Source organism: Nomascus leucogenys, chromosome 18 (assembly GCF_006542625.1).
Source record: "Nomascus leucogenys isolate Asia chromosome 18, Asia_NLE_v1, whole genome shotgun sequence".
In the NCBI taxonomy this organism is placed as follows: domain Eukaryota; kingdom Metazoa; phylum Chordata; class Mammalia; order Primates; family Hylobatidae; genus Nomascus; species Nomascus leucogenys.
Genome location: NC_044398.1, coordinates 100121039 through 100139903, shown reverse-complemented (window position 1 = coordinate 100139903; position 18865 = coordinate 100121039). Strand labels below are relative to the sequence as shown.

At 54.6% G+C, this 18865-nt stretch overlaps 1 protein-coding gene across 9 annotated transcripts in view; it reads left to right on the top strand.

The window, feature by feature from the left end:
• The window catches only part of FLYWCH1 (FLYWCH-type zinc finger 1), a 38570-nt gene extending 20175 nt beyond the window's left edge, over nt 1-18395 (top strand). For 6 of the 9 annotated variants that reach the window (XM_030797691.1, XM_030797685.1, XM_030797688.1 and 3 more), the window contains 6 exons: nt 2318-2782; nt 2916-3179; nt 6150-6413; nt 7226-7498; nt 9032-9092; nt 15875-18387. In XM_030797691.1, the coding sequence (XP_030653551.1) occupies nt 2318-2782; nt 2916-3179; nt 6150-6413; nt 7226-7498; nt 9032-9092; nt 15875-15914 (1367 nt within the window). In that variant the 3' untranslated portion in view covers nt 15915-18387. Of the gene's footprint in view, nt 1-2317; nt 2783-2915; nt 3180-6149; nt 6414-7225; nt 7499-9031; nt 9093-15874 lie in introns of all 9 variants that reach the window. The other 3 variants (XM_030797692.1, XM_030797686.1, XM_030797693.1) reach the window with 2 other exon arrangements.
• Nucleotides 18396-18865: the final 470 nt, after the last annotated feature.

Below are 18865 nucleotides of genomic sequence, written 5' to 3'. Positions count from 1 at the left end.
TTTTTTTTTTTTTTTTTTTTTTTTTTTTTTCCAGACGGAGTCTTGCTCTGTCGCCCAGGCTGGAGTGCAGTGGCGCCATCTCGGCTCACTGCAAGCTCCGCGTCCCGGGTTCACGCCATTCTCCTGCCTCAGCCTCTCCGAGTAGCTGGGACTACAGGCGCCCGCCACTACGCCCGGCTAATTTTTTGTATTTTTAGTAGAGACGGGGTTTCACCGTGGTCTCAATCTCCTGACCTCGTGATCCGCCCGCCTCGGCCTCCCAAAGTGCTGGGATTACAAGCGTGAGCCACCGCTCCCAGCCTTCTGGTGTCCATTAAGTTCAGGAAAGACACCTAGGCCGGGTGCAGTGGCTCTTGCCTGTAATCTCAGCACTTTGGGAGGCTGAGGTGGGCGGATCATGAGGTCAGGAGTTCAAGACCAGCCTGGCCAACATAGTGAAACCCTGTGTCTACTAAAGATACAAAAAACTAGCCAGGCAAGGCTGGGCGCGGTGGCTCACAGGAGGGAAGCTGCCAGCAACAGAATTCAGGTTCTTCTCCACCACAGCCAGGCCATAAAGCAAGAGTCCATTATTTTATTGAGATGGAGTCTCTCTGTTGCCCAGGCTGAGTACTGTGGCGTGATCTCAGCTCACTGCAAACTCTACCCTCCGGGTTCCAGCAATTCTCCTGCCTCAGCCCCCTCATTAGCTGGATTACAGGCATGTACCACCACGCCCAGCTGATTTTTGTATTTGTACTAGAGATAGGGTTTTATCATGGTGGCCAGGCTGAGTCTCAAACTCCTGACCTCAAATGATCCGCCTGTTTCGAGTCTCCCAAGTGCTGGGATTACAGGCAAGAACCACTGCACCCAGCCTTGTTATTGATTTGTAATTACATCCCACTGTGGTCAAAGAACATACCTTATGTGATTTCATTCCTTTCAAGGCTGGATGCAGTGGCTCATACCTGTAATTCCAGCACTTTGGGAGGCCAAGGCAGGCAGATCATTTGAGGTCAGGAGTTCAAGAGCAGCCTGGCCAAGATAGTGAAACCCTGTGTCTACTAAAGATACAAAAAGCTAGGCAGGCAAGGCTGGGTGCGGTGGCTCACGCCTGTAATCCCAGCACTTTGGGAGGCCAAGGTGGGCGGATCACGAGGTCAGCAGATCGAGATCATCCTGGCTAACACAGTGAAACTCTGTCTCTACTAAAAAAAATACAAAAAAAAATCAGCTGGGTGTGGTGGTGGGCGTCTGTAGTCCCAGCTACTTGAGAGGCTGAGGCAGGAGAATGGCGTGAACCCGGGAGGCAGAGCTTGCAGTGGGCTGAGATCGCGCCACTGCACTCCAACCTGGGTGACAGAGCGAGACTCCGTCTCAAAAAAAAAAAAAAAAAGAAATTAGCTGGGCGTGGTGGTGCGTGCAATCCCAGTTACTCGGGAGGCTGAGGCAGAAGAATTGCTTGAACCCGGGAGGCGGAGGTTGCAGTGAGCCAAGATCGAGCCATTGTACTCCAGCCTGGGCAACAGGGTGCGACTCTATCTCAAAAAAAAAAAAAAAAAAAAAAAAAAAAAAAAAAGGCTGGTGGGAGAGTCTTGGGTTTTGGATCCTAGGTTCAAATTTCAGCCCTGCCTGATGGTAGCTCTGTAGCCTCAGAAAATTGGCTTCATTTCTGGCGTTCCAGGAGCTTTATCCTAAGGTGGCTGTGATAACCTGGATTGTTGTGTAAATTGCACATTTGGGGCTTGGCAAGTGGCAGATGGGAGTTCTGGCTGTTTTATTACCAGTAACTAGGAGATGGGCTTGTGTTCGAGGAGGCCAGGTGCCTCCTGACACAGCCTTAAGGATCAGAGGTGGCGCCTGCCCTGGGCACCTGGGGCAGGAAGGGAGGGGCAGGGAACAGGGAGATTTATTTTTCACTGTGATCTTTTGGAACCATTTGAGTGTATTATACCTTGTGTGTTTTATTCAAAACTGGATAGGTTTTTTAAACCCTAAAAAAATATGAGCAGTAGTGACAGAAAACAGAGGCCGCTGCATCCGAGTCCAGGTTGGCCCCTCCAGATGTGACCTTGTTGCAACATTGAACAGGCCTGAGCTGGGGCGACCTCACTGACTGCTAGGAGAGGAATAAGACTCCTCTCCGGGGCACTTGGTAGTAGGGGTTCAGTGGGAATGGGTTTGGGGGCTCCGACATATCTGGCTCAGGAAGCCAGGGTAAATTTCAGCCTTAAAGGAGAAAGGCTCGTGTCGGCCCCCAGAGTCTGCAGGGGCTGTCCCTCCTGGGCTCCTCTCCACCTGCTGGTGGCTGTGACCACTTGGGTCCCTCCTCTAGGACAGGCCCGGCCCCTCGAGTTCCTGAGGACGTGCTATGGGGGCAGCTTCCTGGTACACGAGTCGTTCCTCTACAAGCGGGAGAAGGCTGTCGGGGACAAGGTGTATTGGACCTGCCGGGACCACGCGCTGCACAGCTGCCGGAGCCGGGCCATCACCCAGGGACAGCGGGTGACCGTGATGCGTGGGCACTGCCACCAGCCCGATATGGAGGGCCTGGAAGCCCGGCGGCAGCAGGAGAAGGCCATGGAGACGCTGCAGGCTGGGCAGGACGGCCCTGGGAGCCAAGTGGACACGCTGCTCCCAGGCGTGGATAGTCTGCTGTACCGCAGGGGTCCGGGTCCCCTGACTCTCACCAGGCCTCAGCCCAGAAAGCGAGCAAAGGTCGAAGACCAGGAGCTGCCAACCCAGCCCAAGGCCCTGGAAGGATCCCCAGACGAGGACCAGGACGTGGATGCAGACCCTGGTGAGCTGCCTTCCTTTGGGGCTCACCAGCCCTGCCTTGACTCTTGCCTCCAGAGATCCAGGGAGGGAAGGGGGTGCGATCAGGCCTGCCCAGCCCCCGCCCCCTCCCCTGACTGCCTCTTGAACCTCCCCAGGAGGCCCTGAGTTCCTGAAGACGCCCCTGGGGGGCAGCTTCCTGGTGTATGAATCTTTTCTCTACCGACGGGAGAAGGCAGCCGGGGAGAAGGTGTATTGGACCTGCCGGGACCAGGCCCGCATGGGCTGCCGCAGCCGCGCCATCACCCAGGGGCGACGGGTGACTGTGATGCGTGGTCACTGCCACCCGCCCGACCTGGGGGGCCTGGAGGCCCTGAGACAGCGGGAGAAACGCCCTAACACGGCGCAGCGGGGGAGCCCAGGTACCTGGGGTTGGGCGGGGAGCTGGGCCCCAGGAAGCAGGCAGGAGCCCCACACTGCCTTTCCCCCTCCACCCTGGCCTCCTACTCCTTGGCCCCCCGATGCCGCTTTCAATGGGTCTCACCTTCCTGCTCAGCCCAGCCTCACCCTTCCAGCGTGACCTGCCCCACGGTAGCAGCAGCAGGGATAGACCTCCCTGCCCTCCTCTTCCTCTGTTTGACTGCACGTGGTCAGTCTCGTTGCTATGGTGTGAACCTGTCTTAACCTCTGAGTGGTTAAGGATGGAGGAGGTGATATTTCCATACAGCCGGTTTCTCCTCTCGGCCAGCGGTTCCATAGATACCCATAATGTCCTGAAACGCTGGCCCGAGGAGGGTCACGGCTGTCTCCATCTTTATCCACACGGTCGGCCCCCCGCCGTGCCTGGTGTTTTGACTTCACAACCATAGTTGTGTAAATGTCCCCATCCCGTCTGGCTGAGGAGCCATTTCATCGTGGCCTCCTCCACTCCCCTGCTCTTCCTTCGTGGCCCCGAGGCGCTGGCCTGTCTCTCTGGTGGCTATTCCCGATCCTGCAGCTTCTGGGTCATGTGAGTTGCCTCATGGCCATAAACTTCTCTGAGACTTGAGAGCTGTGATTCTCTTTCTCTTTTTGTTCCATCTCCAGAGAGACAGTGCTGCAAGGTACGCAGCTGTCCCCACCTCGTCCTCACCCCTGTTCCTGACCCCACAAATAACTGAGCAATTGTTTCTTAAGGTCTTGGCTGCCCTATTTCCTAAAATGTGCCTCCACTACCATTAATTGGTTTTTCCATTTCCTTGTCAGCCACTCAGTGCACTTCTTGCACAGGCTTTTTTTTTTTTTTTGAGACGGAGTGTCGCTTTGTCACCCAGGCTGGAGTGCAGTGGCATGATCTCGGCTCACTGCACCCTCTGCCTCCTGGGTTCAAGCAATTCTCCTGCCTCAGCCTCCTGAGTAGCTGGGATTACAGGCAGGTGCCACCTCGCCTGGCTGTTTCTGTATTTTTAGTAGAGACGGGGTTTCACCCTGTTGGCCAGGCTGGTCTCAAACTCCCGACCTCAGGCGTGAGCCACCGTACCCGACCATGTTTGGTTTTACTGTAGCCTAGAAACCTGCTCGCTGTTGACCGGGGAGTGCTCTGTGGTCCCATTTTCCTAACACAGCTCTGTCTTCTCTGTGGGGTGGCAGCTGCTGCATTTGTTTGCCTGGTTTTGTGTGTCCAGGTCGACCCCACCTAGATCTGATCATCCACAACCCCGGGTTGCTGGAGCCGCCCAGTGGAGCCTGGCCTGGGGGCAGAGGCTGGGCCCAGCTGTCCCTTGGGGTTCACTGTGCTGACTCCCTGCTTCTGGGCCTGCCTTTCTCTTTCTTGGTTTTCTTCATGGTTTTGTGGTTTGGAGAAGTCCTGCCTCTGGTCGTTTCCTGAGCTGGTCCCGGGAGGTAGCTCGATGAGGCCTTGCATGTCTGAAGTATCTGTCGCCTCCCTCTCCAGAGGGGCAGCCTGGCCTCCGTGGTGTCACAGGTGCAGAGCCTGCCCTTGAACGTCACTGCAGCTTTTGCGTGACTGATCCTGTGTGTGCCGTCAGCTTTGCTTGAGGTTTTAGGGTCTTTGCTGCCTCCTAGCTGTACCGGGCTGTGCTGGGGGCACCAGGGGCCTTTTTAGGCCTCCGGCTCATGTCCTTCATCATGGGGTCATCCTCTCGTGCTCTTTGTTAACTTCCCCATCATCGTCCCTTTCTGTTGCTCCTGTTAATCAGATGTTGATCCTCCCAAATGAGGGGTCTTTTTTTTTGAGACAGTTTCACTCTTGTCGCCCAGGCTGGAGTGTAGGGGCGTCGTCTTGGCTCACTGCCTCTCAGCCTTCTGAGTAGGTGGGATTACAGGTGCACACCACCACACCCAGCTAATTTTTTTGTATTTTTTTTAGTAGGAATGGGGTTTCACCGTGTTGGCCAGGCTGGTCTTGAACTCCTGACCTCGTGGTCCGCCTGCCTCAGCCTCCCAAAGTGCTGGGATTACAGGCGTGAACCACCGTGCACAGCCCCTTGCTGGATGTTTTCATCCGTGTGGAAGGGGATGAAGCGTGCCCCATGGTCACACTGCCCCCTCCCGTGGCCTGGGGTCCCCACCTTCCTCCTGACCTGTTCTGTCTCGTGGGCCCCAGGCTCCTGTGCTGCTGTACCCTGCAGGGTCCTCCTGCCTCCCGAGCCTCCCCACTCCACAAGGCCCCTGCCCTGCCCTCTCCATCCCTCTCAAAGGTAGTTCCACAGCCAGACACCCTCCCGCCCCCGCGCCGGCCTCTCCTCTAGGGCTTGCTACCCACCCCATCCCCTGCTTCCACTGCCCCCTGATGTGTCCACGATGCCCCAGGCCGCCTCCCCACCTCTGTGGCCCCTGAGCCTGCACAGAGGAAAGGGTGTCCTCCGGGCAAGGCACAGCCACCCACCAGGGTCCTCCCTCTCACCACATCCAGGACAGTGGACGCTGCTCCCTGCCTCTTCCTCACAGTCCTCGGGTCACATCTCCACCCGTGCGGCTCTCTGGGGCCACCCCTCTCAGCCCCATCCAGCTCTGAGCAGCTTTGTCCCCCGAGGGCCCTGGGTCATTCCTCTGACCAACCAGGCACCGCGCACCCTGCATGCGAGCCTGGGCGGGTGCTGGGGATGGATGAGTGACGCAGCAGACACTGCCTCCCTGAAGGCATCGCAAGGTGGGACGCTTGGCCTCCACCTGCAGGGGCCTCACCTGACCAGTCCCCAGCCTCAGGAGGGGGACCCCAGCAGCTGGAGCCCCAGCGGAGTTGGGGGGATGGTGGCATCTGTATCCTGGGCTCCGGGGGCACCTCACTGTGAGGAGGGGGTGTGGGCGTTTGGGGAGGTCTCATCTCGGGGCCATGCTGAACTTGGCTCAGAGCTGGTGTCCGCTGTTCCTCCCCTCCCACTTCTCAACAGGAGGCCCCGAGTTCCTGAAGACGCCCCTGGGGGGCAGCTTCCTGGTGTACGAGTCCTTCCTCTACCGGCGGGAGAAGGCGGCCGGGGAGAAGGTGTATTGGACCTGCCGGGACCAGGCCCGCATGGGCTGCCGCAGCCGCGCCATCACCCAGGGCCGGCGGGTCATGGTCATGCGCAGGCACTGCCACCCACCTGACCTGGGCGGCCTGGAGGCCCTGCGGCAGCGGGAGCACTTCCCCAACCTGGCGCATTGGGACAGCCCAGGTGCGTGTGGAGGGCGCTGGGCCGGGTCTCCCTGGTCTCCTGGGACCTGTGCCCCACACGCCGGCTGGAGGCTGCCCGTGGGATGTTGTGTGTGTGTTGTGCATGGTGGTCTGACAGCCTGGGCCATAAACTCCCCCAGAGCAGGAGGCTCTATCTGTGGGCTCCAAGCTCCTGCAGCTGGTCCTCTGGGCAGCGGGGACTGGCTCTCGGGGGTAGAAACCCACTCAGCTCTCTAGAGGAAGAGGGTGGCGGCCAGGGGTGGCACTGGCAGCCGCAGAGAGTGCTTGGCATCTGCTGACAGGCCGTACGGTGGATCCCGGACACTCTTGGTATACCCCCACGCCACCGACACTGCTTCTAGTCTCACGGGGTTCTCTCTGGCCACCCCAACATCATGTGACCTTTTAGTTCAGCTTGTTAAAAGAGTCCAGATGGCTGCCAGCTGGCTGAGGGGTAGGTGGACAGGGAGCCAGGAGGCCCTGGTGCCCACAGCCCAGAACGGCTCAGCCCCCGCCCTGGGGGATGCGCCCGCAAGCCTGAGGTCTGAGGGGTTGGGAGAGTCCTTCAGGAGCATTCAGGGTCCAGTGCTTGCCAGGCTACCTGCCCAGGCATCCCCAGAGCCCTTGGAAAGGGCCAGCCAGCACGGGAGTCGGGGCTGCAGGGCCCAGAGGGGAGGACGGCAGGGATCACCATGCGGCCTGCTCGGGGATTGCAGATTCTTGGTGGGGCCTGGGCTGGGGGGACAAATCAGACCCCCAACCCTGACACCCAGGCCCCTGTGGCCCCACTCACAGTGTCACTTTCCCTTTCAGATCCTCTCCGGCCCCTGGAGTTCCTGAGGACTTCCCTGGGGGGCAGGTTCCTGGTGCACGAGTCCTTCCTCTACAGGAAGGAGAAGGCGGCTGGGGAGAAGGTGTACTGGATGTGCCGGGACCAGGCTCGGCTGGGCTGCCGCAGCCGCGCCATCACCCAGGGTCAGCGCATCATGGTCATGCGCAGCCACTGCCACCAGCCTGACCTGGCGGGCCTGGAGGCCTTGAGGCAACGGGAGCGGCTCCCCGCCACAGCCCAGCAGGAGGACCCAGGTATAGACAGGGGGTGGGGCAGAGGCAGGGGTGTGGGCATCCTCATCTCTTCCAGCTCAGAACTGATGCCCCAGGCCAGGCACCCACTGAGGAGACTGTGCTTTTGTGCACACACAAATTATTCACATAAACAGAATGTAAAACCAGTCTTTTTTTTTTTTTTTTTCTGAGACAGAGTCTTGCTGTGTCACCCAGGCCGGAGTGCAGTGGCGCGATCTCGGCTCACTGCAAGCTCCGCCTCCCGGGTTCACGCCATTCTCCTGCCTCAGCCTCTCCAAGTAGCTGGGACTACAGGCGCCCGCCACCACGCCCGGCTAATTTTTTGTATTTTTAGTAGAGAACGGTTTCACCGTGTTAGCCAGAATGGTCTTGATCTCCTGACCTTGTGATCTGCCCGTCTTGGCCTCCCAAAGTGCTGGGATTACAGGCGTGAGTCATTGCGCCTGACCTTTTTTTTTTCTCTTCTTGAGTCAGAGTTTTGCTTTTGTTTCCCAGGCTGGAGTGCAATGGAGCCATCTCGGCTCACTGCAACCTCCGCCTCCTGGGTTCAAGTGATTCTCCTGCCTCAGCCTCCCGAGTAGCTGGGATTACAGGCATGCACCACCACACCCGGCCAAAACCAGTCTTTAGAAAGCTTTGTGTGTCTCACTGTCATTCATGTGAATATTAAGGGCCATGTCCTGTATAACAGTAACAAATCCAAGGTGGCCAGGCACAGTGGCTCCCGCCTGTCATCCCAGCTACGCTGATCACCTGAGGTCAGGAGTTCAAGACCAGCCTGATCAACATGGAGAAATCCCGTCTCTACTAAAAATACAAAATTAGCCGGGCATGGTGGTGCATGCCTGTAATCCCAGCTACGCTGTAATCCCAGCTGCTTGGGAGGCTGAGGCAGGAGAATCCCTTGAACCTGGGAGGCAGAGGTTGCAGCGAGCCAAGATCGCATCACTGCCCTCCAGCCTGGGCAACAAGAGTGAAACTCCATCTCAAAAAAAAAAAAAGAAAAAAAGAAAACAGCCTGGCCAACATAGTGAAACCTTGTCTCTAAAAAAAAGGTTTATAAATCAGCTGAGCATAGTGGTACACGCTTGTGGTCTGAGCTCCTCAGAAAAGGGGAGGATCACCCGAGTCCGGGAGGTGGAGGCTGCAGTGAGCCATGCACTGCAGTCCTGCCTGGGTGACAGAACAAGACCCTGACTTTACAAAAAATTTTTTTGAAAAAAGGATTTCTTTGAGAAAGCCACTATTTGGCTTACAGAGAAAGTTGTGCTGGAGGCCTGGCCTTTCATCTTTGATGTCTAGTTGACCCCCAGTATTTTCCATGACAGCAGCTGAAGATCAGCTCTTAGGAGCTCAGCCAGCTCCTCTTACCTGGGAAGGTAACTGATGCGTTGAATTCCCAGCGTTGCTTCACCCGGTTGTCTTTCTCCTCACAGCCTTGAGGGCATCATTAACAAGCTGTGTGTCCTTGGTTCTGTCAGCTTCAACAAGAGAAGAATTATTAATTCATGTTTTCAATTTCTTTTTCCTCAGAAAAGATTCAAGTTCAGCTGTGCTTCAAGACGTGTACTCCTGAAAGCCGGCCGATTTATGGGTAATTGTATTAGTTGTTTAATGGTGCGTGACCAATTACAACAAAACGTAGTGGGCTTAAAACAACAAATATTTGCTGTCTCGGCTTTTGTGGGTCAACGTTATGGGAGTGGTTGGGCTGGGTGGTTCTGACTCCTGAGGTTGAACAGAATTTGTCAGCCAGGGCGGCAGTCATCTGAAGGCCCAAGTGAGGCTGGAGGCCATGCTCCTCCCCATAGGGACCCCTCCTTGGGCCCACTTGAGCATCCTTCACATGATAGCCATGGGACAGAGAGAGAACAGGAGGGAAGCTGCCAGCAGCAGAATTCAGGTTCTTCTCAGCCACAGCCAGGTCATAAAGCAAGAGTCCATTATTTTATTGAGATGGAGTCTCTCTGTTGCCCAGGCTGGAGTACCGTGGCGTGATCTCAGCTCACTGCAAACTCTACCCTCCGGGTTCAAGCAATTCTCCTGCTTCAGCCCCCTCATTAGCTGGATTACAGGCATGTAGCACCACGCCCAGCTGATTTTTGTATTTGTACTAGAGATAGGGTTTTATCATGGTGGCCAGGCTGAGTCTCAAACTCCTGACCTCAAATGATCCGCCTGTTTCGAGTCTCCCAAGTGCTGGGATTACAGGCAAGAACCACTGCACCCAGCCTTGTTATTGATTTGTAATTACATCCCACTGTGGTCAAAGAACATACTTTATATGATTTCATTCCTCTCAAGGCTAGATGCAGTGGCTCATACCTGTAATTCCAGCACTTTGGGAGGCCAAGGCAGGCAAATCATTTGAGGTCGGGAGTTCGAGACCAGCCTGGCCAACATGGTGAAACCCCGTCTCTACTAAAAATACAAAAATTAGCCGGGCGTGGTGGCACATGCATGTAATCCCAGCTATTCGGGAGGCAGAGGTTGCAGTGAGCCAAGATTGTGCCACTGCACTCCAGCCTGGGTGACAAACAAAAACCAAATCAAAAACAGAGAAATTTGGGAAACTCAGAAATATGTAGAAATTAAACAACACACAAGAAACCAGTGAGTGAGACTGGGCACCGTGGCTCATGCCTGTAATCTCAACACTCTGGGAGGTAGAGGCAGGAGGATCACTTGAGCCCAGGAGTTTGAAACCAGTTGGGGCAACAGAGCATGACCCTGTGTGTAATTTAAAACAAACAATGAGCCAAAGAAGATAATTATAAAATACTTTGAAATAAAACTTATGGGATGCACTGAAAGCCGTGCTTAGAGGGAAATCTATAGCTAAAAACACTTCTATTAAAAAGGAAGAAGCCTGGGCAACATGGTGAGACCTTGTCTCTACCAAAACCTTAGCCAGACATGGTAGCATGTGCTGGTAGTATTGCTTGAACCTGGGAAATGGAGGCTGCAGTGAAGCGTGATTGTACCACTGAACTCCAGCCTGGGAGACAGAGCAAGATCCCGTCTCTAAGTGAATAAACAGGGCCAAGCACGGTGGCTCACACCTGTAATCCTAGCATTTGCGGTGGCTAGGGTGGGAGGATCTCTTGAGCCCAGGAGTTCCATACTAGCATGGGCAAGACCTCATCTCCACAAAAAATACAAAAATTTAAAAAAAAAAGAACTAAAAGCCCGGGCGTGGTGGCTCACACCTGTAATCCTAGCACATTGGGAGGCCGAGGGAGGTGGATCACAAGACCAGGAGTTCCAGACCACCCTGACCAAAATGGTGAAACCCCATCTCTACTACAAATACAAAAATTAGCCATGCGTGGTGGTGGGTGCCTGTAGCAGGAGAATTGCTTGAACCCGGGAGGCGGAGGATGCAGTGAGTCGAGATTGCACCACTGCACTCCAGCCTGGGCAACAGAGCAAGACTCATCTCAAAAAAAAAAAAAAAAAAAGGAAGGAAATAAATAATAAATAAAACCAAAAGGTGGTTCTGTATAAGGATCAATAAAATTGACAAATATTTAGCTCTACCTAAAGATCAAAAAATTGAAAAGCGAGAATACTGAAAATACTAAGATCAGGAATAAAGATGAGACCTTACTATGGACCTCATTCTGACACAGTCTCACTGACACCCAGGCTGGAGTGCAGTGGCGCCATCTCAGCTCACTGCGACCTCACCCTCCTGAGTAGCTGAGACTACACGCACGCACCACCACGCCTGGCTAATTTTTCTATTTTTAGTAGCAACGGGGTTCTGCCATGTTGTCCAGGCTGGTCTCCAACTCCTGGGCTCAATCAATCCACCTGCCTTGGCCTCCCAAAGTGCTGGAATTACAAGCATGAGCCACAGTGCCTGGTCCCCAGCTCATTCTCTAAGACCAGTATCACCCTGATACCAAAACCAAGCAAAGGAATCACAAAGAGAAAACTACAGACCAGTATTTCTTAGGAACATAGAATACCAGCAAACAGAATCCAGCAACATAAAAAAGGATTATATACCACGACCAAGTAAGATTTATCCCAGGAATGCATTAACATGCAAAACCAATTAATGTAACACAGCAGCTGTACAGATCAGCCTTAACACGGCAGGCCTGAGACTGCTGCCCTCAGAACAGCCTGTGTGCAAGGCTCACCCTTGGCTGGCATCTGGGAACTTTTTTTTTTTTTTTTTGAGACGGAGTCTCGCTCTGTCGCCCAGGCTGGAGTGCAGTGGCATCATCTTGGCTCCTGCAAGATCACGGTGAGGGATCAGCCTCCCAAGTAGCTGGGATTACAAGTGCACACCACCATGCCCAGCTAATTTTTGTATTTTTAGTGGAGACGGGGTTTCGCCATGTTGGCCAGGCTGGTCACAAACTCCTGACCTCAAGTGATCTGCCTGCCTCGGACTCCTAAAGTGCTGGGATTATAGGCGTGAGCCGCCACGCCCAGCTGGCATCTGAGAACTTGACCAGTAAAGAGCTCCTATGTGGATACAATATCCCCAAATAACAGTTGCTCACTCTTTTCTGTGCAAATCATGTGATATTTGCTGAACACTTGCTTTTCTACTGAGCCTGGAATTTCGGTGACCATATTCAGTCACACAGCCACAACGTACCTACATGACCAACCCCCAGTAAAAACCCTGGACTCCTAGGCTCAGGCAGGCCTCCCTGGTAGAGAACACTTTGCACATGTCACAGCTCGAGGCTGGAGGATTCAGCACATTCTGCGGGAGAGGACTCCAGGGGAGAGGACTCTTCGGGAGGGGACTTGGGGGGAGAGGACTCCAGGGGAGAGGACTCTTCGGGAGGGGACTCTGGGGGCTTGTACCTGGTTTCCTCCGGCCCTCACCCCAAATGCATTTTCCTGTTGCTGATTCTGCATCGCATCTTTTCACCGTAGTAACTCTCAGCCAGTAGTATGCTGGTAGGCCAAGCCCTGTGAGTCCTTCACGTGCAGTCACCAAGCCTAGTGTGTGAGGAGGATGCCTGCACACCAGATCAGTAGAGAAAAGGACAAAAACCGCGTGACCACTGAATAGACACAAAACATTAGACAACGTCCAACACCCTTTCTTGATAAAAACACTCAACAAACTAGGAATAAAAGGAGCTTCTTCAACCTGATGAAGAGCATCTGTAAAAACCCCACAAGCAGGCCAGGTGCGGGGGCTCACGCCTGTAATCCCAGCACTCTGGGAGGCCGAGGTGGGTGGATCACCTGACGTCAAGCGTTCGAGACCCGCCTGGCCAACATAGTGAAACTCTGTCTTTACTAAAAATACAAAAAATTAGCCAGGCGTGGTGGCAAGCACCTGTAATCCCAGCTACTTGGAAGGCTGAGGCAGGAGAATCACTTGAACCCGGGAGGTAGAGGTTGCAGTTAGCCAAGATCACGACATTGTACTCCAGCCTGGGCAACAATAGCGAGATTCCATCTCTACAAAAAATTTAAAAATTATCTGTGTGTGGTGGTACATGCCCAGCTACTTGGGAGGCTGAGATGGAAGGATCACCTGAGCCTCGGAGGTTGAGGCTGCAGTGAGCTGTGATCATGTGTCTACACTCCAGCCTGGGCGACAGAGACAGTACCTGTCTCAGAAATAAAAGTAGAGCACAACAGCTCCCGCCTGTCATCCCAGCACTTTGGGAGGCTGAGGCAGGCAGATCACCTGAGGTCAGGAATTCGAGACCAGCCTGGGGAACATGGAGAAACCCCGTCTTTACTGAAAATACAATAGCCAGACATGGTGGGGCGCACCTGTAATCCCAGCTACTCGGGGGGCTGAGGCAGGATAATCGCTTGAACCTGGGACGTGGAGGTTGTGGTGAGCCGAGATTGTGCCATTGCACTCCATCCAGCCTGGGTGACGAGTGTAATTCCGTCTCAAAAAAAAAAAAAAGATCACATACAATTATGTATAGTACATAATATTTGATAATAACTATGTTACTAGATTATTTACTATACTTTTTATCATTACTTTAGAATATGCTCCTACTTATTTAAAAGGTCCACTGTAGGCCAGAGCAGTGGCTCACACCTATAATCCCAGCACTTTGGGAGGCCGAGGCAGGCAGATCACCTGAGGTCAGGAGTTCCAGACCAGCTTGGGAAACATGGTGAAAACCCGTCTCTACTAAAAATACAAAAATTAGCTAGGCATGCTGGCGCCAGCCTGTAATCCCAGCTACTTGGGAGGCTGAGGCATGAGAGTCGCTTAACCTGGGAGGTGGAGGTTGCAGTGAGCTGAGATGGTGCCACTGCACTCCAGCCTGGGCAACAGAATGAGACTCTGTCTCAAAACAAAACAAAACAAAAGTTAACTGTAAAACGGCCTCAGGCAGGTCCTTCAGGACTTTTTGGAGGTATCCAAAAGAAGGCACTGTCATCATAGGAGATGACAGCTCTAAGTGTATTATTGCCCCTGAAGACCTTCCAGTGGGACAAGATGTGGAGATGGAAGATGGTGACATGGATGACCCTGACCCTGTGCAGGCCTAGGCTAGTATGTGTCTTAGTTTTTAAGCAAAAAATTAAAATCCTTGGCCGGGCACGGTGGCTCACACCTGTAATCCCAGCACTTTGGGAGGCTGAGGTGGATGGATCACTTGAGGTCAGGAGTTCAAAACCAGCCTGGCCAACATGAAGAAACTCCACTTCTACTACTAAAAATACAAAAATTAGCCAGGCATAGTGGCTCACGCCTGTAATCCCAGCACTTTGGGAGGCCGAGGCAGGTGGATCACAAGGTCGGGAGATCGAGACCATCCTGGCCAACATGGTGAAATCCTATCTCTACTAAAAATACAAAAATCTGCTGGGCGTGGTGGCACGTGCCTGTAATCCCAGCTACTCGGGAGGCTGGGGTAGGAGAATTGCTTGAACTAGGGAGTCGGAGGTGGCAGTGAGCCCACATTCATGCCACTGCACTCCAGCCTGGTGGCAAAGCGAGACTCCATCTCAAAAAAAAAAAAAAAAAATTAGCCAGGCATCGTCGCACACACCTGTAATCCCAGCTACTCGGGAGGCTGAGGCTGCAGTGCACTGAGATCGTGCCACTGCACTCCAGCCTAGGAGACTCCATCTCAAAAAAAAAAAAAAAAGTCCAACTTAAAAATTTAAAAATGCTTAAAAATAAAAGCTTATAGAGGCTGGGCACAGTGGCTCATGCCTGTAATCCCAGCACTTTGGGAGGCCAAGGCAGGCAGATCACGAGGTCAGGAAATCAAGACCATCCTGGCTAACATGGTGAAATCCCATCTCTACAAAAGAAAAAATTAGCCGACCGTGGTGGCAGCTGCCTGTAGTCCCAGCTACTCGGGAGGCTGAGGCAGGAGAATGGCATGAACCTGGGAGGCGGAGCTTGCAGTGACCCAAGATGGCATCACTGCACTCCGGCCTGGGCAACAGAGCGAAACTCCATGTCAAAAAAATAAATAAATAAACGCTTGTAGAATGAGGTTCTAAAGAAAATATTTTTATATAGCTGTACAATGTATTTGTTTTAAACCAAGTGTTATTAAAAAAAGAAGCAAAAAGTTTAAACATCAAGTTACAGTAAGCTTATTACTGAAGAAAATTTTAAAAAATGAGCATAGCCTGAGTGTTGTCTCGTGCACTAAGTCTGCAGTATATACAGTAATGCTTTAGGCCTCCACATTCACTCACCCACAGCAACTTCCCACCCCGCAAGCTCCATTCACAATTCATGCCCTGTGTAGGTGGACTGTACCTTTTTTTTTTTTTTTCTGAGACGGAGTCTTGCTCTGTCCCCCAGGCTGGACTGCAGTGGCGAGAGCTCGGCTCACTGCAACCTCTGCCTCCCGGGTTCAAGCTGAGGTGAGAGAATCACTTGAACCCAGGAGGTGGAGGGTGCAGTGAGCCAAGATCGCACCACTGCACTCCAGCCTGGCGACAGAGTAAGACTCTATCTCAAAAAAAAAAAAAAAAAAAAAAATTAGCTGGCCGGGCGTGGTGGCTCACACCTGTAATCCCAGCACTTTGGGAGGCCAAGGTGGGTGGTCACTTGAGGTCAGGAGCTCGAGACCAGTCTTACTAACATGGCAAGACCCCGTCTCTACTAAAAATACAAAAAATTAGCTGGGTTTGATGGTAGGTGCCTGTAATCCCAGCTACCTGGGAGGCTGAGGTGGGAGAATTGCTTGAACCTGGGAGGCTGAGGTTGCAGTGAGCGGAGATCATGCCACTGCGCTCCAGCCTGGGTGACAGAGCAAGATTCTGTCTCAAAAATAAATGATCTAGACTGTGGTATCCCCAGGAAAAAGGATTCCAGGAATCCTGAACTTTCTGTGTTATCTATTTCCACCATGTTTTGATGTGTGCAATGAACATGTGTCTCTTTGTAATTAGGGACATCAAAGACGTCAGACTGGATGGCGAGTCCCAGTGAGGCGATGTGGGCAGAGGAGCTCTGAGCCGCCCACCCGAGGTGGCTTCACGTCCACACAGGCACTTCCCATCCACTTAGATTTGCTTGGCAGAAACTTCTTTTCATTCTTCCAAAGCGTCGATGGTGTTCGCGTCTCCCAGGAGGAATTCTTGGATGGTGTCCTTGTGTCGGTGGAGAACAGTGCTCAGAGCTGGCGCTTGCAGACGCACCTGTCGTGGGGCAGGGCGGTCGCGCCTTCCTGACTTTTGGAAGACGTGACGAAAGTGCCTGGACACGGACGCCCCTGCTGTCCGGCCACAGCACCCCTGGGTTTGCAGAGCACGCAGCCTTCCCAGGGCTTTCCGCCTGGCGAGGCCCCGCTCTGTTCAGCACGGTGCAAAGTGAATGCCCCTGTCTTGGAGCCTGGGCACATTTGGGGAAGTTCCTGCTTCAAACTGAGCTGCCCCGCATAGGCCAGGTCAAGCCACACCAATCTTTTCTGGACAGGTGCTGGGTAGGCCTTCCTGGTCTCTGGCCGCCTGCTGCCAGGGTGCGGCCATCCCCAGCAACCCGAGCTGGCCAAACCAGAGGCCTCGCTCCGCGCTCCACACTTTCCCTTCTGTGCTCCTTCCAAGTTAAACTAAACCCCCTCTCCACGATTCCCACGGCAGGCGTCATTCCCGAGATGGGAGCCAGCCCAGGGGTCACCAGGAGCCCATGCTGGGCACACGTGCCCTGCCTGAGGCCAGCGGCATCCTGGGTGGCCCAGGTCCATCCTGGGCAGCAGAGGCATGTCCCCTTCTGTCAGAAAGCTTCACAGAGTGTGGCTTCGCCAGTCAGAGGGAGCAGTCCGGAGAGGCAAGGTGACCCCACCGGGACTACAGAGCCTCCTGCTTACTAACAAGGACCCGTCCTCAGCCGCGAGGTCCTTCACTCCCACCCTGTAATTGTGGGGGGAGTGCCAGCGACAGGCCTGTCCCCTGGCAAGTTGGCCACGGAGCCCACCATCCACTGCAAGGCTGTGACAGCCCGGGCACCCCTGCTTCTCCTCTGCTTGTACGGTTCCCCCAATAAATCCTATTTTCCATCTCACTGTGTGGAGCTGGTACTTGTTCACATCCCCCTTGCAGCAAGAGTTGGCCACCGTGAAGCCACACTCCATCATGTCTCCATGCGAGTGCCCAGGAAGAGACCCTTCCCCATGCCTGGGCAGTTACGGTCACCTGGCCCAGATATAACCTGGACCAAGAGTAGACGGAGACACCTGGAGTTGGGGCCTCTGGAAGGGCTGCTGAGGGGCCGGCTGCAGCCTGTGGCCTCTCCCAGGCCCGGATATGGCAGGACGTTTGCGTCATGTCGCTGGAAGAGGCAGGATGCTCTCTGTTCTGGCCATCAGCCTGCGTTACCCCTGGACTCATTTCCATAAGCCTGGGCAAGTGGCACCCCTGGGCCAAAGGCAGACGTGCCCACCCGTCCATCCTTTGCCTATGGCAGAGGACACACAACACGGTGGCTGCGCTTCGGGCGGTGTTCTCGGCCCTGAAGCGTCCTGCCCCGAGGCTGACCAAGATGCCCCCAGCTGGACTCACGGCCAAGGCCACAGAGCCAGTACTCCCATCCCAACTCCCACCGTGTGGTACAGACGTGCCCGCCCCCGGGAGGCAGCCATGCCCGAGGAAGGCACCCACTGAAAGATGGTCTAGTTCGTGTCGCCACCAGCCGGACCTCTGGTCTGGCTCCCTGCAGAGGGGGAAGCTCCACACGCGCCCAAGATACGAGAGAAACGCCCAGGTCACGGCAGCCTGAGTCACTGCAGCCTCTGCCACCTGCCAAGCCTGCGCCCTCTGCACCACTGGACTCCTTGCCTCTGTGATGGGGCCTCCGCGGCCAGCGTCTTCCCGCCATGGTCACATGATGCCACGCCCTGTCACCTCGGCTGGGCTCTGGGCACCCCTAAGCGGGTATGAGGCGAATCAGAGGCAGGATATCGGCTTCTCTTCCGTTTTGGACATTTGTGTCATTGACCGGGTCTGGCCCACTCTTCCTCTGCCTCACGCCTGCTCTGACCGTAGAGGACAGGTGGCAGCCCGCATTGCTGGGCGGAGACTCCCCAATGGATGTGAATTTGGATGACGCTGTTGTCTTGGGTGGCTTCACGGCCACCAACCCGCACCCTGGTGGCCGCTCAGCCATGACAAAGGCCTGAGAGCCACTAAGTGAGCTTCAGAGCCTTCCCCTTGGAAAGTTCCAGGGCCACCAGATGTCCCCTGCACAGTCACTGTCACAGAGTTAAAGCGTGTGGGTGAACGCTGGCCGCGGAGTGTGCAGCCCAGCAGTGGCTCAGCAGGGCAGCTCCTGCTTCCAGCCCCGGCTCTGCTGGTGCTTCGCCCACAAACCCTGCTGTATGACATTTGCACCACGTGTTGTGTGTCTGTGCCCTTTGACGTGACAGTGCCAACAACACCTCATGAAATTTAAAATTCCCAAGGCATCAGAAACGTATCAACAAAGAACTCTAAGTTTGAAAATGGGGGTGGGGCAGTGGCCAGTTCTGGGAGCCCCTGGCCCCCCCGGGACCTGACCCACAGTCATAAGGTGGGCCCCATCCCCCAGTGGTCCCAGCCTAGCCTCCTGTCCCACCTCGTCTGCCAAGACAGAGTGGCACAGGACCCCTGTCGCTAAGGCCAGCAGGTGTGTCTCTGAGCTGGCCATGGGCACTGACTGCCCTCCCAGGTCCCCTCCAGTGCCAGCTCCTCTGGCTTCCCCTCCCAACCCCCTTCATGAGCGCCTCGATCCAGCCCAACCTTGGAGTGGGGGTTGGTGATTTGGGGGCTGTACCTCAGCCCTCTTCTGCTCTGCCACATTTGGGGTTCACGGTTTGTCAGCCCTCCCTTCTGCAAATGAGACCTGGACGTCATCTCCAGCTGCCTCCTGGGCTCTGCCCGGCATCTCCCATGAGTACCATGCAGCAC